Consider the following 14,363-nt stretch of genomic DNA (forward strand, 5'->3'; position numbering starts at 1 on the left):
GTGCTCCGAGCGACCTGCCTCGGTCCCACAGCCCTGGGCTCGGCTCCAGCTTCTCTCAAGCCTTTGAGAGTGAGGCAGTAATTCCTTCGACACTTGCAATATTGGCGTATCGCAGTTTAAACGTGACTGCCTGCGATGTATAACTTTCGAGGGCGAAATCTTTGAAGATTGGGTAAATAACCACTGCTTGCACGGTGCGGTTGTCGGAAAGCCCAGAGAGGAGGGAGAGAGGGGTGGACGACCGGACTTCACCCCCACACACACGGGCGGCGATGATGCACAGGATTGGAAATCTATAAACCGTAGCTCGCCCCCAGCCTCCGCTTCACATCATATCTCTCTCATCACGTCTCCTCTGTGGATCCGCACGCAGCATCCGTGCGTCACCGTATCTGTCTAACTCGGTGGCATGTAGCTGCCGAACCCCAGCTCCGGATTGCGATCATTTCTCGGACTCCCCCGGAGGTGTTTTGGTCAGTTTCACTGGGATTTTTCCAGTTGTGAGCGCTGGTCAGTTTCTGCTCTGGGTTAATTTCAACCTTGCCTCCCCTTCCTTCCTCATCCAACCCCTTACCCTGTGATTGCAGCGGCTGCGTTTCCAACAGACGACTTTATTCTTTCTCTCCTTTTTGAAAGATCATCGAAGGTACTAATGTGATAAATAGGAAGGAAAAGCGCGGCAGATTGGAGGATGTTTTGAAGGGGGGAAACCGGTTTCTCCTGCCTGATTTTATCTGATCCCCCCCTTCTCTCTCGCCTCTCTCTCTCTCTCCTGTCTATGGGAGTGCATTAGCGGCTGGAAAGGCTTCGAACAAGCTCTAACAGTTTCAGACACTGACCATGTCGCGTTGGCCTGCCTTACCCTCTCGGGGAATTCTGTGGAGGATTTTGTGGGTTTCTTGCAGTTTGCAAAACTGTTTCTGGGTTCTGGGCTGCCCGGGTAACTGTAAGTGTAAAATCAGCCAGATTTACTGCAATCAACCTGACAATGTCACCATCTTCCCGGTCCTGGATTTACAAGAGATGGCGAACGTCACAGAAATGTGAGTAACACTTGTCTTATTGCCTTAAATGTGAGTCTTTTCTGTTGTTGTTTGAATTTCCTTGCACATACCTCGCGGGCAGTGAACACTCGCTTATTGTCGACGCGGGTCTATCACACGCCGACCTTCTCTGGGCTAGGAAGGTGCGAGTTTTGACTGACTGCTTATTTGAAAATAAAGAAACACAACCCAGGACGAGAGAAGCCGCGGCCGGCGCTAATTGGCGATGGCTGGAAGTTCGGATACAATTGTTGGATTCAGAAACCTTATCCATCCCTAACTGCACTGCAGCTAAAACCGAAAACCCTTCGCGCGACCTGATTATTTGTTTGTCCTCAGAAAACTAAGTTAAAACAAAATCAAGCTGATAAAGGGTATTTGTAGAAAAAATAACCATGTGGTAGAATTTTAAAGGAATATGTCAATGCGTCTACTCTGATGCTCAGTGCTTGGATATGTCAGTGGCGGAGGTTAAAGACAGAATCTGCACCCTTGTTAAAAAAACTTTCTCCCCGATCACCTCCACCCTCAACCGATTCACGGATGTAGTCGCTCAGTGGACAGGCGCCTGGGCTTCTTGGCTTTACACTGCAGGCAATTCCATCAGCTGGAGCCAGTGTCAACCAGGAATGAAACAACGGAATCCTGCAGTACACGGGGAATGCGGCGACGGCTTTATCCTCCAACATTTCAGGCACTGGAGACATTAAGAAACGGTCTTACAATTATTAACCCCGGTAACTCCAGAGCGCCTGGGAGGGGAGGAGGGATCAGTCGATGTTGGGCTTTGCAGAGCAAATTCAGTTTCCTCTGAAGGCGGCCAGGCCCTTCACCCCCCCCCCCCTCCTCCTCCTCCTCCTCCTCCTCCTCCTCCTCCTCCTCCTCCTCCTCCTCACTTCGCCACTTCCTTGTTTCCCAGTGTCTGTCTCCATCTGGAACCTTGTCTCTCAATTTTGGGGATTAACCCTTCTCTTTCTGTCTCGGCGTCTGTCTCCATCTCTGTGTCCGGCTCTGAATATCTGTATCTTTCTGTCTCTTAATCCTTTCTCCACTCAAGAGTCCCGACATCTGGGGCTCTCACCTTTTAGCTTTCGTCTCTCTCGTTATTTTTGTTTTCCGTGGGTGGTAGCTCCCCCCCTCCCCGGGACCTCTCATTCTCTGATCTCCCCCCCCCCCCCACCCCCGGCACCTCTCATTCTCTGATCTCCCCCCCCCCCCCCGGCACTTCTCATTCTCTGATCCCCCCCCGGCACTTCTCATTCTCTGATCTCCCTCGACCACCCCCCCCCCCCCGGCGTTTGACCTCCTCTCTTCCTCAGACCACACATGTCAGTCCTCTCGTCTCCTGCTTTCCATTAGTTGGCAGTCAGGGATGGCTCATCCTGGCCTTTAATTCGGGCCATTTTGGGTTTAAAATCCCAACTGACAATAGAAATCGGAGCTGACACTTCAGCACCAGGAGGAGCGCCGAGCTGTCAAAATGAGGCATTAGAGCGAGGCATCATTTGCTCTCTCACCTGGACGTGATCAATACAATGGCACTATCTACGAGAAGGACGGGAAGTGATTATTTGGTCAATAATTACCTAAACACGCTTGTTAATCACATTTACTGTTTGTGGAATTGTTGCCCCCAAATTCGCTGCCACATTTCAACATTGACGCACTTCTGAAGTGTTTGTGAAGCTCTTTGGAACATCTAGTGAAGTGCTGTAGGGATGTAATTCCTTTCCTCTGCCCTTTCACCCTCTTTCCCTGACAAATGGGCATCTGGTCCGGAATCTCTTACTGATTGGGATGCGAAGAATTCACCTGCTCTTAATACTAGCTGTCTGGAGGCAGTTCACTCTGATGATGACCTGGACCGCGCTTGCCTACACGGTCTGTTATTGCTACCCACGTCCCCTTGATTAGAATTTTCTTTTCAAAAGACCGAACCGGGACGTAGCTTCCGCATTTGTGAAGTTTGTTGGAAATGTGGCGAGTATCTATCTCCTCGAGAGTTTTGGACCAATCCCCGCCCATTGCCAGTGTTAACATGAAGACTGAAGGGTCTTAAAATCCATCGTCAACCCCACCTCCCAATCAAGGGGAAAGAATAACAGGTAAGTGCCTGTCTCTGTCTTCTACAGTGCTGATTTATTTCTATGACTCATACTACTCGGTCAAATTTAAACATTACAAGCTGTTTTGTCAGTAACTAGTCCTGCCCTGGAGCACCGGTAGATCTCCCCACACCCGTCGTTCCATTCAATTGCCTTTCGTTCACTGGCCCTTTATTACAGGCACTTCATTATTTTGGATATTTTCGGGGCTCTGTCGTGACTGTTCGTTCGGTCTGGGGATGTGTGAGATGCTTGATTCAACAGCAGGTCCAGCTACCAACACATAGGGGGAGGCTGTAGGACACATTTTAAACCGGCTTTTCATTGTGCCGAAACGTGGCTCTGCTCTACCTCTGCATCACTTTAGCTGCACGATTTGAACTCGGTTAAAGTGACATCCTCCCGCCTCTCGCTGATGAGCAGCTCAGCGAGACCTGCTTGGATTTCCACTCTGCTCCCGTTTCAGTGTTGGCGGGTGTCGGAAGTTAATGAGTTAATGTGTGTATTAACGTACAGCTGAGAATCATGACGCTTAGTCCTGAAATGAGGCTTCGAGAACTCGTTTCCGGATTGGCATCTCCCAGGTTACAGTAACAATCTTGTCTAAAATGAGCTTTTTATATATTTTTAAAAACTCGTTTCGTACCCACAGACGAGCATTGTATAAGCAAACGATCCGAATAGGAAAAGTTATGCTTCCTGGAAATAATTTAATATTCAGTGTTCGGCCAAATTGCGGCTGAAATGACAAATGTCATTTAATCGCACAGGGAGGGGGTTTGCCTTTAGTAAACATTCATAGCGAATATTAGAAAACTACAAAATATTCGGGTGAGACAATGGGCGTGTGTCAGCGATGCAGAAAAGCTGCTTGTATCCCGAGGTCTTCAGCTACAATGGTAGTTTGGGATCCTTGGGAGAGAGTAGGCAAGGTTAAGAAAGCCTTAAGTAGGCTTCGGTTCCCGAAACCAAAATCGAAGCGGGGATAACATAGAAATGTCACAAACCATTGCTGGAAATCCGAAAATAAAAGCAGAAAATATTGGAAATACCCTGTAGGTCGGGCAGTATCTGTGGAGGAGAGAATCAGAGTTAACTTTCAGTTTAATCCTCTTGCATTAAATACGGCGAAAGCCCGTTGAGTTGAACACGCTCCACAGATGAGGCAGCACATGCGGATCAGTTAAACTCAATGCCCGAGAAAAAGAGAAATAAAAGACTGCAGATACTGGAATCGAGATGAAAAACACGATGATGCTGGAGGAACGCAGCAGGCCAAGCAGCATCCGTGGAGAAAAGCAGGTGGTCAACGTTTCGGGTCAGGACCCTCTTCAAGGCCTGAAGTTAGGAAAAGGGGACGCCCAGTATATCAACGCAAATGCCCTTTCGCCAGCATTTACGCAAGTTGAAAAGTTAACTCTGTTCTGTCTTCACAGATGCTGTCTGACCTGCTGAGTATTTCCAACATCTTTAGTATGTAGTCGTTCACAATCGCTCACGTGTACTCTCCCACATTCGCCCATTCTTACAACTGATTCATTTTCACACATTTTCTTCGAAGAATAAATACCAAGAGTGAAGTAAACACAGGAATAAATGGAGAGGCAGAACGGTGAACGCCAGTGCAAAGATTGTGCCAGACCCAGAGTTTGTGTGCGGCGGAGCTGGGCAGTGAGAAAGAGAATAAGCCAGGCCAAAGGTTCAGGAAGCAGGACAGGGCTGTGATAGTGATGGACGAGGAAATGGCAACAGGGAGTGAGACACAGTGACAGTGTGTTACACGGAGGAAATGCAGAGAATGGGCGTCGAAGAATTGAAGTAGTTCATTATTTGATATTTATAAGGATATCTCCTGGCTAAATATCAAATCAGTAGTTTATTGCAAAATACCAGCAACCATCTTTTCCGTTTTTGAATGTAAATGTTCATGAATTGGTATAAAATCATCTCAAGGTCATGGGCGCAAAAGTATCACAGTCAATGTACCATGAACAAGTGCCGTGCTTTTCAAGGGAAATGAATTGCTTAACGGCGATCTATTGAAAGCTAAATTAAATTTTACCGCCCAATATTGTTCCTGCTATGTTCTGGTAACATTTGTAAATAAAAAAGACTGAACCACTGAGGATAGTAGGACTCTGAGCTAGTCAATAACCCCACAGATGGAGTGGTTTCAGGCTTCGCCAAAGGCTGAATCTTGAGCCGAATAATACGTTTTAAGCTAGTCTCCGGGGATGTCCGCGCAGGCACCGCTGCGTTGAAACATCCCAGGCAAAACTGTTCAGAAGTACTCCTCGTTTTCAACTCAACAAAAGAACAAAAAAAAGGGTAAATTTAACCTGGGGAAATTTAGTAATCTAGGATATGGTTTATAAGGGATGTTTTGCAATTTATTGTGCAATTTCTATAACACAATTCGGACACAAGTGCAAAACAAAAATATTGGGAATTCTTGTGCAATCCCTCAAGGTCGAGAATGAGTTGCTTCTACCTCAGTTCCTTGGGGTTTGAAGTGGCTCACATTTCCTTTCCACGTAGAACGAGGCCATTCAGCCGATCAAGTCTATACTATCGCCTCCCCGCACCTGCCTATCACTATCTCTTACCTGCATCTACCTATCGCCACCTTGTGCCCACCCCGCCTCCCCTCTTTTGTCCACCCATCACTGCTCTGCTTTTCCCTCCTATATATTGGGCTTCCCCTTCTCTTATCTTCAGCCCTGAAGAAGGGTCCTGACCCTAAATATTGACCACCTGCTTTTCTCCACCGATGTTTCCTGGCCTCCTGAGTTCCTCCAGCATCATCATGTTTTTCATTAAGTCTATACTAACAGTGCAGTCCCAACAATCTTATTTCCTCTATTATTTTTCCATAACATCTTCATCACTGCTGCTGAAGGAGCCAATGTGGGATCTGCAGAGGTGGGGCAGTGTGTGATTGGTGGGGTGGGCTTTGGCTGAGTGTGCTCCTTCTGCTGTTTATAGATGCCCTCTAAGTACTCCTAGTACAGAGACTCAAGGTGCTCCATGCCTTCACAAATGCTCCTTCCCTGTTTTGAGTTGTCACGGACGAGGGATTCCCTTCAGCTAGAGAGGATGTTACATCCTTGAAGCATCAAAGTCTCTTGCCCTGATGGTGCAGTGCTTGTTTTGGGGAGTCGGGTATGAGGCATGCAGATGATGTATTCAGGTGATGATGTAACTCACTTAGCAGACCTTGTCGGGTGGGATCAGAGACTCTGTGTTGGCCTGGGAGAGAGCCCTAGCGTTGTTTAGCCTATTGGCAATGTGTGTTAATATTTTTAATGGAGGCATTATAACTGTGATTTGTCTTACTAAGGTTGATATTCAATAGGACAACACACAAGATGCTGGAGGAATTCAGTGGGTCAGGCTGTGTCTATTGGAGAGAATGGACAGTACTTCATCCTGAGTCCAGATGAAGGGCCTCGACCCAAAATGTTCCATTTCTCTCTACAGGTGCTGCCTGACCCACTGATTTCCTCCAGCATTTTGTGTGCTGCTCCAAATTCCAGCATCTGCAGTCTCTTGTGTCTCTGATACCCAAAAGACTCTAGACTATTGATGCCCAATAGTCCTCTAGGATGCTTTGGGACTATTCCATTTTTGCAACCATCTTTTAAAAATTCTCTGCAACATAAATATCAAATCAACTGATTTCTCCCACAGCAAATCTGCTTGGCAAGATTGCAGGACCTTGAAATTCCTGTATCTATGGCGTGACCTTCTGGTTGAAGGCAAATGCTTGGAAATGGTGCTGTTTATTGAGAGCAATCTGTCAGAAGTTAACAAGAAAATCCATGGAGAGCATGAGGGAATGGGCCCGTAGCTCACCATAACTGTCTATAGTTATTGGATCTATATTTATAAATGTACCTCCTGAATCCACCACAGACCTGCCAAGTGGTGGACTTCAGTGGGTGATGTGATGGTGTCTAATGAACTTAATGTATTATATCAAAATGGCTTTATTTTGTTTTGTGGAAACAACTTTAATAAATCAACTGAACAATAGGTTTGTGGATCTGGCAAATGACATCCAAATGATACTGCTCAACACTTGAAAAGATTGTGGCACCCATTTCTTCCGATTAGCATATAGATAGAATTGGTTGTGATTATATTGATCCATCTCAATGTATAAAGAGCTCAATGCTTACACATATTCCCATCTAATGATTATATGTATGCTTTTTCAAATCTAATTAACATTCACAGTCATTTTGAATTCTATGGTCCTGATTTTAAAATGACTTTCCCTGTGGGTACCAGTCACTTTTTGGCCCAATGTAATAAATAATTAATACTTAGTAGATGCAGTAGCACTGTGACTACACCACTGATGAGGTAGGGTTGGCCTAACACTAGGATTTGTATGGACATGGGTAAAATTTTCTTCTTGGGGGTGGGGATGGTGTGTGTGCACACGTGCTCACTCGTGCATATGTGTCACAAACTAATCCTCTATTTTCCCTTTTAATCCTGTTGTACTCTCTAAGTGGTTTCTGAGTGGATGGATCTACCCCTATTAATTAGGCATACAAACATGTGCCAATACAAACAAACAGTGCAGATGGAGGGGTGTGTGACCTTAGAGCCAACTCAAGGTTTGCTTCTGAACCAAAATGTTTGAGCAAGGTGTTGTTCCTCCCTCATGAGTGACTTTTTTTTCCTGAAACAGCTTCCCTGCTTCAATTATAAATTAATTGCAACAGTATGTTGTTTCACAAAGAGAGGAGGTGATAGCCCAATGAATATAGGCACTGGCTGTATGTTACTGAACTATTGGAGTATTGAGGTTCCCTTGATTGATTTGCTATTTGTGTTAACTGGACTCAGTTAAGTGGAGTTTGGCCTCAGCTTTGTGTCTAGGTGGCCCTGGGCTAGAAGGGAACATTCACCTGGGCTTTTGTTCCTGATCATGGTCCATAGATGCTTAATAGGATATCCAGTTCTTTTGCATTGGCAGGCTCCTAACACCACCCTGAGTTACTGAAGTTACTCTGCTCCCTTGCATTCTTGAGCTCACATAAACCTTCTGGATGATTAAGCAATTCATTTTAAACTATTGATCTAAGTAGTGTCAGCTTTATTTAGTTTATGCTCTAACAATTATAGGAAAGTAGAGTTTTCACAATAATTTTGTTTTTCAATGTGCTAAAAACAGATTCTAAATGCATGTATAATAGAGATGTTGCTTATACAGATTAATTACAGGATCTGTAATGAATGTGCCATTGTATCCCATTGTGTTACCAAATCTGGGTGTTACTTAAATAATTCATTGTGCAGGGGGTACTAGGTAATTAAGTCTGCTTGGGATGATATAGAGCAGTGTGCTATAGAATGCTGAGTGTATTGTTTGAGTGCCTTCATGACCTCTGATTGGAAGACATAAAGTCAGCAATGAATTCAAATGTGTTTTCAACAGGCCAAGAGCGAACGCAATAGCTTCAAATGTACATTACATAATAGGTTCAACCAGTGGGCAATATTGAATGTAATATAACCTGGAGGATATTCTGGTTCGTATACAGAGAGGGAATGATTCCTTTTCACTCAGTGGTTTCTGACACAGCAGTCAAACATTCTTATCTATGGTTGGTATCCATCTGACCAGAGTCTGGTTCTCCCATTGCTCCAGTAAGGCTCACTTTCTCCATGTGCTCTTTATTTCCAGTGCTCCCCGATATTTCTGCTTTTAAAATAACATTTCCAATATTTGGTCAATTTAACAAGGACTACATGAAGAGTAATTTACTTAAATTGCACTCTGCCATATGGTTCAGGTTTGGAGTGTGTGTGAAGTACTGCAGGAGAAATCTTGGTAAAATTTATCTCATTTTTCACAGAGCAGATTAATGTTACTCCTAGCTACAGTTTTGTTTTGCTTTTTTCTAAAATAGAATAAAATATTAAATGATTATAGTTGGCTTGGGAAAACTCATAACCAGTTTCTCCACCACTGGTGTAATCAAAATTATAGAATCACGGAACTGTATATATCACAAAAGGAGGGTTTTCAGCGCATGAAGTCCTTGCTGGCTCTTTGTAGGGCAATCCAGACAGTCCCATTCCCCTTATCCCTGTAGAGATCCACCCCCCCCCCAGTGCTACATAGGACATAGAATAGTACAGTACAGGAAGAGGTCCTTCAGTCTCCGATACCTGTGCTGAACATAGTGTCAAATGAAACTAATCTCATTTGCCTGCTCAGGATCCCTATCCATCCATGTTCATGTGTCTGTCTAAGTGCCTCTTAAGTGCCACTATCATGTCTGCTTCTACCAGCCCTGCTGGCAACACATTCCTGGCATCTACCACTCTGTGTGTGTGTGTGTGTGTGTGTGTGTGTGTGTGTGTGTGTATATACTGTATATATAAAAACACCTGCCCCACTCGTCTCCCTTAAACTTTACCCCTCTCTACTTAAAGCTATGCTTCCTCAATTCTTGTTTTTTGAAAGGCTTCATTGATACACCATCCTCCCATGAAGTGAATTCCAGACCATAATCACCCTGCATACAAAACAAAATCCCATGTATATCTCTGTACCTTGCCCATCACTTTGACTCTCTTATTGCAGCACCAACTGTCTGCAGAATCTACCACTACAACTCACCAAGCTAATTTCAACTGCCTCTCTGACCTCAGCCACTGAGATGAATAAGATCAGCAACACCATGAGGGCACCATTGCCTCCAATACTGCATTGCAAAGGACCACATCACACTGACTTGGACATTTGTCATTATTTCTATATTGTTGGTGGGTCAAAATCCTCAAACCTGAAACCCTAGTAGCATCAGAACAATGACTGAAGTAGTTCAAAGAAGAAAGCCCACTTATCTTCTCTGAGCTACTAGGGATGGACAATAGCCTTGCCAAGGTTTCCTGCATCCATTAATGTTTTTTTAATTGTGGTCTTTTGAAATTATTACTCTTGTAGAAGGGTCATGACCATTAATTGAGAATACCATCTAGGATCAAAATATGGGGCTTATTACAAAATGGTGAGAATGTGACATTTAAAGTTAGGATTTACAGGCCTATAGGTTATGGGGTACAGAGAGCTAAAGAGTCGGAAACAGCAACAGGGTTGCAATGTGGCTGGGTGAATGTGCAGGATGGGGAATTGGACCTACGAAGGAAAATAGGAAATTGGCACATGCACTGACATTAGTATTGACAAAACAGAGAACAGTTTGGTTGCAAGGTGGACAGAGGATATGATCAAGAGGTAAGAGGAAATCCACACTGAATCCATATAATTCCATAAAAAAATATTGTTATGTCATTACAGATGTAGAGGGCCATGATTTAGAGGGAATTTAAAATGGAGATCTTTGAATGTGGAATCTTCCATACATTTTAACGATACGATCCATAAACTATCAAGCAAATTGTCCTTGGTTTATAGAGAGACAGTCATTCTTGAATATGCCGGGTCTGCTAATGCCTGAACTTGTGGACTTCAATTGTAGCTCAGTAACAAGCATTGAACTTCATCATTTGCACTTATCGGGACCCATTTAATCAAACTGTTTCAGTCAAGCGCCTATTGAATAACTGTCAACTGCAGACGTGTCTTGACATTCAAAAGTCCATCTACAGGATCATATAACTGGCTGCAGTGATATCAGTCTTCAGCAATGGAACTGGCTTTTATTTGAGAGTTAGCCCCCTTATTTTGGAGGTTTAAATGGGATATTGACATTTTTGGTGCAACATCAGGGTTGCTTTTAATGTGCAGTGACTATAACTGAGTGAAAATATCCAGCATGAAAGGCTTACCTTAGGAGCTAACTGAATGGATTTGAACTGAGGTTTCTGCCACTTTGCAGGGAGGAAATGCTCTTTGTTCCCACTGGGTCAATATCTAATGTAATGAGGGATGAACTGTTCCCAGTTGATCCATGTTCATTATATTGAATATTACAGGGTAGGTTCCAACCCTTGGAATTCAACACTGAATTCAATGATTTCACATACCTTTTCCAATTTGTGTCAAAACTAGCTAGTTCTGAAGATACACCATCAACCTGTTGTTAATTCAGTTTTCCTCTCCACGGATGCTGCCTTTTATTTCTGATTTCAAGCAAATGCAGAGTTTCAGCATTGTTTTATTGCCTTGATCATTTCCCCTTTTAGTTGCATCTCCCCAAGGCAGATCAGCTATGAATAATAAGCCTTCACTATCCTCCCTCAGCAGGCTCCACCACCCTTTGTCATTTAGTCTCTCATGGTCTCCACCCCATGACAAATGTTTTCTTTGCTCTATCCACTCCTTCCCTTTGCAACTTAAAAGATGTTTGACTTCTATTTCTAGTTCTGATGAAAGTTATGAAATGTTAATTGTGTTTCCCTCCCATCAATGCAACCTGAGGTGCTTTGCTATTTCAGTACTCTGGGATTAAGATGGTTACTGATCCACCCTGGAAATTTGCAAATTTCCCAACTTGAACCCTGAGCAATCAGCCCTGAAAACCAAGGAAATGGAACACATTCTGTTCAAAAACCATGCCTTGCATTCCCCCAAATCCAAAATTAGATTGTAACTGAGTAGAAGGGAATTCTGTGCCCAGTTCAGAATAGATTGTCAGTTCACTGCATTGGGATCCAGAGCCCTCATCCTGTTTACTGGGGAGTGGTCTGTTCCCATTTGGCCCATTTTGATGTGTTGGGGTTTTGGGCTGTTCCCATTGGGCTCTTGTCCATTGTACTGTGGGAATGGCTTTATCTAGTCAGTCCATGTCCACTATGCTAATGGGATAGACTGTTCCCATTGGGCCAAGTCAACAGTGTTGTGGAATAGGCTGTTCTCATTGGGGTACTGAGTGTGGACTGAAGTGAATTATGCCCATATTCGTTTGCCAATTGGCAATCTGTTCTGAACTGAGCACATTGTTATACTGCCATTGAGTTGTACTCTATCTGGGTTGTTGGGATCCAAGGTTTGGTTATTGGGTTTGATGTCTTCCATTTGCTTGGATTGGTTGCTTATGGTTCCAGTTGAGAACTTGGGTACTTAAAATGCTTTGTAAATTTCCAGTTGAGTTAGAGCTGGTTTGAACATTCAGTCTGTAGAAGATGATCCAATACTTTGCAGACCCTCCAGAGTTTTAAACCTGATTCCATGTACTTTAGAAGAATGTTGCCATATTTCAGAAAGAAGCTCATTGAAGTCCTGTTCAAGTAATGGAGCCATTTGTTTTGGGCCAATCTCTTTATCATCCCTGCATCATTTACTCATGTTAAGGAGGCACTTTCCTCCCAATATCTTTTTAGTCAGGGTTGGGGAGATGGTGATGAGTCATTGCAGATATTCAAAGCATTTCCATTTGGCCAATTACACCTCCAAGTCTTGGTTCTCTGACATTTTTCTGTAAGATTTCCACTGCAGTAGAAATGGGTAGCATCATTTAGATATAGCTGGACTGACTCAGGTTGCCATAGATGGGATTTGTGGAAAAAATCAGCAAAACAATTTCCAAGGTAGGCGCATTATCCTGCAACAAATCTGTTGACAGAAGTGACATTGCAGTCTGAACTTTCCTGCAACAGTCACATGCAGCCTCGTGAGGGTGACAGTTGGAATTTATTTAGAGTTTCACAAACTCCCAATATTCAAGCCTATCTGAACTGCACACGAAGGTTATTTTTATAAATCCTCATCTGGAACTAAACTCCTGAACTATCCAGAACCATAAATTTTGTGGTCTAGGTTTTCTATAGATTTTATTTTAAATGTGGATATTTGGGCAAGGACTATCTCAATCCTTAAGAAACTGTAAATCAGTAGTTCAAGCACATCTTCAAACCAATTTTTTTTCCATGAATTCTTTAAGGTGGACCTCTTTTGTCAGGAATGCCCAATCTTTTTAATAAAGAAGTGGGAAACTGTTGCTGCAGATCTCCACCTGTTTTTTGTTCATTATAGTTCTCCCCCTTAGATGTTAATCGGTGACGGAAACATACAGTAGTTTATGGTGGATCTATTTAGGAATACATAATGAGGATAATTTGTGCAATCATTTCTACTAGCTTAAAGCAGCTCCTCTCAACTAGATTTCTAACTTCTTGGTTGCTGAACCACAGAATCAAGTGATGAGACTGTCTCTCAGCCAGGCCATTTCTAAAGCATGTTTGTGTTTGTTCCCCCCTTGCCCTAAAGGTATTTCTGTTAAATGAAACTTGGATGCAGACCAGCCATAATTTGGTTGAATTGCAGAACAAACTTGAGGGGCTGCAGACCCTAAACCTGTTCGATGGAGTTATGATATTGCAGTCTTTTAAAAAATTTTTGCTTCACAAAATATTGGGGAAAAGTTGGGTACATGAAGTTGGGTCACAGATTGTCCATTAACTTACTGAGGTGCACCACAGTTTCAAGGGTTGAATGGCTTATTCCCTCCCATTCCTGTGTTCCATAAGGGTTTTTCCATTGGGAATTTCCCTGGTATCTCTTTGGGAGGAGGATGAGCAGAAGGAGGCCAGGCTACAGCTGAGGTGTTCTGTTCCCTCTTGCATTGACTTGCAGACCAATCCTATATATGCAGACATTAGTACATGCCTTTTAAACTGCCAAGGTTTTGCTTGAACAGGGAAGGCACAATGGAGTTGATACAGCATGCTGCTGGCAGACCTGCAGCCAAATTCCAGCTCTGGCACAGTATAGCCGGCAGTTGTGTAAGTCACTTAACTGGTATTTGTTGGAGCAGTTTCAAGCTGCCACTGGGGACATTGTGCATTATCTGTCAACCAACAATAGGCAGCTGTGTGAAGCAAATCTCAACTCTTGCTTTGTTGATAATGATAAGACATTAACCTGAGGCTCCTTCTTCCCAATCTGATGGATGTAAAAGATCCTGCTGCACTATTTCAAAGAAAGGCTAGCTACGTCTCCCTAGTGCCCTGGCCAATACTTGCCCCTCAACCAACATTACTATCATAACTCACCTGGTTATTTATATCCATGCTGTGTGTTGGACTTTGTGAATGTGAATTTGTTGGTGCCTTTTGACAGTGATTGCACTTCTAAAATGGTTCGTCAGCTTTAACTCATTTAATAATGGTCTAAGATCGTGAGAGGTGATATGTGAGTGTCACTTTCTGTTCTGTGGATAATCAACATGAGGATGAGAGGGACGTGCAACCTTACACCTGAGTAAGATTCCCAAATGCACACGTTTGG

The 14,363-nt window shown here is 43.6% G+C and overlaps 1 protein-coding gene across 3 annotated transcripts in view; it reads left to right on the forward strand.

The window, feature by feature from the left end:
* Positions 1-424: 424 nt before the first annotated feature.
* Positions 425-14,363, forward strand: part of LOC127583964 (NT-3 growth factor receptor-like) — a 612,790-nt gene continuing 598,851 nt past the window's right edge. For 2 of the 3 annotated variants that reach the window (XM_052040427.1, XM_052040426.1), the window contains exon 1: positions 425-1,043. In XM_052040427.1, coding sequence (XP_051896387.1) covers positions 841-1,043 — 203 coding nt within the window. In that variant the 5' untranslated portion in view covers positions 425-840. Of the gene's footprint in view, positions 1,044-3,129; positions 3,149-14,363 lie in introns of those variants that run through there. The other variant, XM_052040428.1, reaches the window with a different exon arrangement.

The sequence above is a fragment of the Pristis pectinata genome, chromosome 28 (assembly GCF_009764475.1).
Source record: "Pristis pectinata isolate sPriPec2 chromosome 28, sPriPec2.1.pri, whole genome shotgun sequence".
NCBI classification, from domain to species: Eukaryota; Metazoa; Chordata; class Chondrichthyes; order Rhinopristiformes; family Pristidae; genus Pristis; species Pristis pectinata.